Source organism: Emydura macquarii, unplaced genomic scaffold, assembly GCF_026122565.2.
Source record: "Emydura macquarii macquarii isolate MOO-44397 ecotype Brisbane River unplaced genomic scaffold, CSIRO-AGI_Emac_v2 contig_1692, whole genome shotgun sequence".
NCBI lineage: Eukaryota > Metazoa > Chordata > Testudines > Chelidae > Emydura > Emydura macquarii.
Genome location: NW_027131829.1, coordinates 1159914 through 1167727, shown reverse-complemented (window position 1 = coordinate 1167727; position 7814 = coordinate 1159914). Strand labels below are relative to the sequence as shown.

General features: G+C 56.8%; 1 protein-coding gene across 1 annotated transcript; it reads right to left on the bottom strand.

The window, feature by feature from the left end:
• Nucleotides 1-3048: 3048 nt before the first annotated feature.
• On the bottom strand, nucleotides 3049-4293 carry FAM187A (family with sequence similarity 187 member A). The gene has a single exon (XM_067556297.1). The coding sequence runs from the start codon at nucleotides 4291-4293 to the stop codon at nucleotides 3049-3051; it is 1245 nt and encodes a 414-aa protein (XP_067412398.1).
• Between the last annotated feature and the right edge of the window lie 3521 nt (nucleotides 4294-7814).

Genomic DNA, 7814 nt, shown 5'->3' with positions numbered 1-7814 from the left:
AAGTGGGTGAAGAGAGAGTGAGCCCCAGGGGCGAGCATCAGCTAGAAGAGAAGAACCACAGATGGCAGGGCCTGCGGGACCCCTGTGCCCAGGGCTGCTCTCCAGACAACGCCCCTCCCTGCCGATGGGTGTTGTTTTATAACTCACTCTCTCTACGGCAGTAGCACCCCTAGGCCCCAGCCAAGGTCAGGGACTGTATAGACACAGTGAGAGGCAGGCCCTGGCCCAGAGAGCAAGCACTCAGTGTAAACGGACAAGGGGCGGGAAGGAAACAGGCACCGTGACTTCCCAGGGGGCCAGCGGCAGAGCCAGCGACAAAGCCAGGCTGCTATCCAGCGACCATGCTGCCTCACAGCCCGAAAGACCCAGAGGGAATGACGCAGCCAGGGCAGGCGTCTGCATTTCACTGACCTGCGGGCAGCACACTCGATAACTCCTGGTACAGGTGGGGCCACTGGAGCATCCCCTCCCAGAAACCACCTGAGTGCGAGTCCCACGACTCACGGACACGCTGGACCGTCTCCCTTCTCGCCATCGCCCAGCTCCTCCTCCAGGTGTCCCGCATCGCAGCTGGGCTCCGCGCGTTGCACCGCCTGCTATTCCCTGAGACATCAAACTCCACTGGCCCTCCACTGCCCAGGCCCCAGTGGCAGGGTCCGTCAGCCCTTGCTCTCCAATCCCGGGGCGCGCCACGGCAGGCTGCCCCTCCCCCGGAGGGCCATTCCCAGCCTGGGCTGGGGCAGGTTGCTGCGTCTGAGCCGTGCAGCACAACTAAAGCCTGCAGCTCGGGCCCTCACTACGGAGTTTCAGCCCTGGGATTCCAGCGCCCTGCACATGGGGCGTAATGTGATGCCCAGCGCGAGTGGTGACCGGCCCCGGTGCACAGACTAGGAGCATGATCAGCAGAAAGGGGAGGCGAGCTGGACAGTGCCTGCCCCTGGCCTGGGCCTCAGGATTTAAAGGGGCAGGTGGCAGCTAGTGTAGACACGACCGGGGCTGGGCTGGCTGGATTAAAGCCTCAGCTCCCTTTCAGCTATAACTCAACCAGCTACCCCAGGCTGGAGTCCCACTGCTGGTCTCCATGTGCCAGCCCATCAGTCCTCCTCCAGACCCAGCCTGGAGAGCCGTGTGCTGCGCTCGGACAGCCACAACCCGAGCGAGGGCGACGGCCAGCTCCTGGGAGCAGCGTCACCAGCCACGCGAGCCTGGCTGAGCGAGACCCTCAGTGCCTGAGCCAAAGTCAGCCTTGCCTGCGGGGAGCCCCCTCTGATTGGCTGCCTTCCCCACTCTCCCACCTACTGGGGAAGAGCAGCCAATCAGGGGTGCCCTACCTCCTCCCCTCCGGAGCCAGCCCAGTTCTCACGGGAGGGAGGGAGGGAAGGGGAGCAGCGAACCCAGCAGCTCAGGGCGGCCCCACCCCTCTTCTGTGAGCAGCAGGGGCAGGATAGCGCCTTGTCCTCCCCTCTGCCGGGCACCCCTGGGAAGGGGGCTGAAAAGCCCTGGAGCTACACCCCCCCAGCCTGTAAGGGGGAGAGGGGACCCCCCTGCAACCCTCCCAGGCCTGTGAGAAGGGGGTGAAGAGCCCCTGGAGGAGCAGAGGTGAGACTGGGGGTGAAGGGGGAATTGATGGGGGGCAGGATTAATTCCTGGAGCAGGGTGGGCAGACATGGGGGGATTGCTGCTGCAGCAGGGGCCAAATCGCTGCAGCCAGTGCTCCTATTACACTGATCGTCACGCCCCCCAGCCGGGCGGGACAGGGGAATCTACAATCAAAGGCAGACCAGAACCACAACAGCATGCTTTTAAATCACGTGATTTGGGGCCAATCTCCTGATTTTGGCGTTTCACTCATGTAGGGGGTTGGCTGAGGCTGCAGGAGGTTCCTGGCCCCAGCTGCACAGACCCCCCCCTCGGTTCTCACCCCTGTAGCTCCCTTGCATGGCGTTGGCATCGCGGAGGCATGCCCCAGCATGCATTGCAGGTACCAGGGAAGGGTGCCCACTGAGGTTGGAAGGGGATAAGGAACCTACCTGTGCCCCACCCTGAAGCCTGAAGATTCTTCCCCCAGGGCAGCCTGTGGTTCTGGGTGTGTCCTGAGCCAGAGAGAGAGAATAGCCCAATAGCTTCTCCCGTGCCCAGGGGAGGGGATGAGGACAGGGAAGCCCCACGACATCACTTTGAAGAGGAGCCTGCGAACAGGTGCTCTGGGGAGGGGCCGGACTGACTTGTTGCTGGAGCCATCGGACTAGAGCCAGAATTTCCAACTCTGTTCCAAAGGGCTCAGCTCCCTTGTAGGTGCCAAGAGAAATGGCTGGACTTTCAGAAGCGGCTCAGCACACTTTGGCACGTTGGCTGCTGGGCCCTTGAAAACCTGGCCCCTTGTGCCTCAGTTTCCCACCTGTACAATGGGGATAATAATGTGGTACTTCACCACCTTCATACCACTTTGAGATCCTTGGCTTTGTCTACACTACCACTTACTGTGGTATAAGTTACATCATTCAGGGGTCTGAATAATCCACCCCAGGAGCGATGTAAGTCACACCAACCTAAGAAGAGGGAGAGCTTCTCCTGCTGACATAGCTACCACCTCTTGTAGGGGTGCAGTTGTTATGCTGATGGGAGAGCTCGCTCCCGTTGGCATAGAGTGTCTTCACCAGACGCACTGCAGCAGGGCACAGCTTGCGCTGATGTAGCGCTTCTAGTATAGACACTAAGTGCAAAATATTATTATTTTACTAAGTGATTTACCCAGTCACACAGCAAGTTCTTGGCCCAGCCAGGAACACATCCCAGAAGTCCTAGTTCCCAGACTCTGTCCTTAACAAGCTGAAGCTGTAATCTTCTGAATGCATTACGGTTCAGTTCCCCCTTTCTCCACAATGAAAGGAAATTAGTGAGCACGCACTGGTAGTATTTTGCTTGCCTTTATTGCTAATGTGCGTTAGGAAAACTCCCAACAGCCCAAGCGAAAATGTTCCAAGACATAATAACAAATGGATGAAATAAATAATGTCCTTGGCCTGCAGCCAGCGCTCGCTGGCAATGCTACCCCATGGCAGGGCATCTGAACACATACAAGCAGCAGCGGCAGACATGGATGGTGACGAAGACCATGGTGATGAGGACATAGCTGGTGAGGATGGCCTTGATGGCATATTTCGTCTCGGGGTCATCGAGGGTTCGCTTGCGATGACCTCGGTACCCTATGGAGAGCCGGAAGCCAGCGACCATTTGCCCCTCCCGCCAGCAGTAGTAAGTGCCCCTGTCGTTCAGCTGGGTAAAGCGAATGTGCAGGTGGTTGCCATGGTCAATGAAGACCCGCATGCTCTTGTTGACCCCAATGAGGAAGCTGGTGCGGTACAATCGAGCCGAATCTTTGTCCCAGGCCACTGCATGCTCTGGCCTGGCCCCAGGGCAGGCGATTATCAGACCGCTTCCAAGAAGCTGCTTGTGGAACTGAATGGGGACCGTGGGCAGCCAGGGTTTATGGCCAACCTTTGCGATAAGGTTGGAGATGGACAGCACACCTTCCTCGGGGTCCTTCTTCTTTATACAGGGCCTCAAGCAGCTTCGGATGACAATCTCGGGCTTCCTGAGCTGGACGGTGCCCTGGAAGCGCACGGGGATCGATCTTGAGCCACAGGACACCACATCGGCTGTGACTGTGCGGTACCTGGGGTAAAGGTAGGCGCTCTTCACGTAGCAGAGGCCGATTCTCCGTTGCTCACCTCTCACTCCACAGCGGTCACACTTGCTCCAGGCCCAGAAGGTGGTGAACACGCTGAAATGCTTTTCTGTATGATCCTTCTGTGGGTGCTGGCTCCGGTCCTCAAAGGCCACGGTGATGCCCTTGGAGGGCTGCACATCCACGTCGTAGCCATAGAAGAAGTCCCCTTGCTTGGTGCCACAGAGATAGTGGCCTGAATCCTCCACCTGGGCCTGGAAGATGATGAGACTGAACATCCTAATGCTGAAGCGCTTCAGCATGTCGCTGCCCACCCGGATATGGCCTGAGTCCGTGACTACGGTTCCGTCGAAGTCTGTTAAGACCTTGGTCTGCCGGCTGCCCATGCTCTTCTGGAAGTACCACACCACTGAGGTGACCTCTTCTGGCTTGCAGTTACAAGGGAGCTCAAAGCTCATGTCAGCCAAGTAGGCGGCATTGTCAAACATCAGGAAGGCTGGGCAGGGTGTTTTCTTGAACACATCTTCCTTCTCCATGATTGCAAAGGCGTGGAGAACATCTGCCGTCCTAAGGAGAATGGCAATTTCAACCAGCCTCATCTCCATTATTCAGTCTAGATCCTCAGTCAAGCAGTGGAATGAAATGGCAGCAAACCAGCATCCATATCCAGTCATAAGTATCCCAAGATCCTTCCTGATCCTCTGGTCTCTACGGTTAACAGCCAGAGATCAGCTCTGATTGATTTTAACACGTTTAAAAGATGATTTTAACACGTTTCACTGTAGAGGGATGGGTTTTGCAGTAGGATCTCCCCTCTGGAACTGCTTTGATCGATGGGAGCGGTTGGAGAGCAGTTGGGAATATCTCATCACAGCCCAGTGCTTGCTGGGGAAGCTGTTTTAAAACGTGAGTGTATTCTTGCAAAGTTCTACGTTTTAGTCCTGTGCTGAAAGCTCAAGGCTATTGATTGGGCGCTCAGAGCTGTTAACTCTAGAACCTTTTCTTTTTTCCCTCGTGTCTGTTCTAGAATGTGAGCAGAGCCCTGAGAAAACAAGGTTGCCAGTAACTGCTGTTCTTCAAGATGTGTTGCTCATGTCCATTCCAGTATAGGTGTGTGCACGCCTCCGTGCACGGTTCCCGGAACTTTTTTCCCTTTAGCAGATCCCGTAGGGCCAGCTCTGGTGCCCCCTGGAGCCCCACACACATGCCGCGGTATATGAGGCACTGCCAGCCCTATGCCCCTCAGTCCCTTCTTTCTGCCAACTCCGGCAGCAGGGACAGGGGGTGGGTTGTGGAGTGGACATGAGCAACACATCTCGAAGAACATCAGTTACAGGTAAATAACCTTGTTTTCTTCTTCGAGTGTTTGCTCATGTCCATTCCACTGTAGGTGACTAACAAGCAATACCCTGGAGGTGGGTAGGAGTTACCATGAGCTGCCCTCAGCACAGCTCTGCTGAATCCTGCGTCCTCTCTTCCCTGCTGGATGATGGCATAGAGGGACATGAAGGTGCACACCGACGACCAAGTGGCAGCTTTGCAGATGTCCTGCAGGGGCACTCTCTCCAGGAAGGCTGTAGACGAGGTTTGAGCTCTGGTTGAGTGCGCTGTGATGGGTCCCAGAAGCAGCACCTTCACCTGCTCATAGCAGAACTTGATGCATGACGTAATCCACGAGGAGATGCGCTGGGTGGAGACAGGTGAGCCTTTCATCCGGTCAGCCACTGCGACGAAGAGCGGCGTCAATTTCCGGAACGGCTTTGTACACTCGATGCAGGCGGCCAGGGCTCGTCTCACGTCCAGCAAATGCCATCTCCTCTCCCCCTCCGAACCGTGCAGTTTGGGAAAAAACATGTGGAGAAAAATATCTTGGTTACAATGAAATTGGGAAACCACCTTGGGCAGGAAGGCTGGATGTGGCCTTAACTGCACCTCGTCCTTATAGAATATGTATAAGGGGGCTCCGAGGTCAAGCCCTAACCTTGGAGACCCTCCTGGCTGAGGTAATGGCCACCAGGAAGGCTACCTTCCATGAGAGCATGAGCAGGGGGCATGAAGCCATGGGTTCAAAGGGGGGCCCCGTGAGTCTTGAGAGGACCAGGTTGAGATCCCAGGGAGGCACTGGGTCACGGACCTGCGGATAAAGCCTCTCCACCCCCTTGAGAAACCTGACCGACATGGGATGGGAGAACAGGGATCTCCCCTCTAGTGGCTGATGGAAAGTTGAAATGGCCACCAGGTGAACCTTCAACAAGGCCAGCGCCAGACCCTGGAGCTTTAGCTGGAGCAGGTACTCCAGGATCGCCTGTACAGGTGAAAGGCTGGGTGGGATACCCCAGGACTTCGCCCAACAGGTAAACCACCTCCACTTAGCCTGATACACGACCTGTGTGGAAGGTTTCCTGCTGCCAAGCAGGATTTGCTGCACCTGCACTGAGCAGGCTCTCTTCCTCTGTCAGCCACAGAGCCTCCAGGCCATGAGGTGCAGGGAATCCAGGTCCGGGTGAAACAGGCGACCATGGTCCTGGGAGAGAAGGTCGTGCCGCCTTGGGAGCTCCAGGAGCGGGGCGATCGAAAGGTCCAGCAGCATGCTGAACCAGCGCTGTCTCGGCCAGGCCGGAGCGATGACTATAACGTCCGCCCTGTCCCTCTTTATTTTCAGCAGCACCTTGGGCAGGAGCGGAATGGGCGGGAACGCGTACATGAGAGTCCCCGTCCAGTCGGTGAGGAACATGTTAGCAATTAACCCAGTCTCGCGACCCCAGAGCAAGCAGAACCTCGGACACTTCGTGTTCCAGGCCGAGGCGAACAGGTCCAGTTGGGGAATGCCCCAGTTCTGGAAGATCGTAGTCACTACCTCTGGGTGCAACGACCAGTCGTGGAGGGGTAGAAACGACCTGCTGAGGCGATCCACCTCGTCGTTCCTCACTCCCAGGAGGTGAGAGGCAGTCAAGAGGAAATCGTGCCTCACGGCGAAGTCCCACAGATGGGTAGCTTCCTCGCAGAGGGCCGAGGAGCGCGCCTCTCCCTGCCTGTTTATGTAAAACATGGCTGCGGTGTTGTCCGTCAGCACCTGCACCACGCTGCCTGTCAGGAATCAGAGGAACACCTGGCACGCTAGGTGAATGGCCCTCAGCTCCTTCACGTTGATGTGTAGGTGCCTCTCCTCCCCCACCCAGAGCCCCTGAGTGCCTAGGTTGGCGCTAATATGGGCTCCCCAATCTACGTCCGAAGCGTCGGAAATTAGGGTGACCAACGGGACCAGTTCCCTGAACAGACGCCCTTCATCACTGCCCTGGGAGTCCGCCACCAGTTTCGGGAGGCTAGTACGGGCAGGTAAACAGTGACCACCCGGTCCAGTGGGTGTCTGCTCAGTACATATACTGAGGCCAACCATGCCTGGAGTGGTCAGAGCCTCAGGCGAGCTAGTCTCACTATGTACGTACAGGCCGCCATGTGGGCTAACAGCTGTAGGCAGTGCCTGGCTGTTGTCATGGGACGAGAGCAGCTGGGAGATGATGGAGACCATCGCCTCGAAACGTGGCTGAGGCAGGAAGGCTCTGGCCTGGGAAGTGTCCAGGGTGGCCCCAATGAATTCTATATGCTGCACTGGGGTTAGTGTGGACTTCTGCTCGTTTATGAGCAGTCCCAGCCTGCTGCACGTGGAGCAAGTGAGGGTCACACTCTCCTGCACTTGGGACCTGGACCTGCCTCTGATCAGCCAATTGTCCAGGTAAGGAAAGATTTGCACATTCTTTCGTCTCAGATGGGCAGCCACTACAGCCATGCACTTGGTGAACACCCTTGGAGCCGAAGACAGGCCAAAGGGCAGGGTTGTAAATTGGTAGTGGGAGCCAGCCACCGTGAAAACACCTGTGGCCTGTGTCTGGGGAGGATAGACACATGAAAGTATGCGTCCTTGAGGTCGAGGGCAGCATACCAGTCTCCAGGATCCAGGGAAGGGATTATGGAGGCTAGGGAGACCATGCGAAACCTGAGTCGTTTGACATATTTGTTTAGATGATGCAGGTCTAATGTGGGTCTCAGACCCCCCTTCACCTTGGGGATGAGGAAGTACCTCGAATAGAACCCCTGCCCCCTTCTGTCTTGAGGGACCATTTCCACC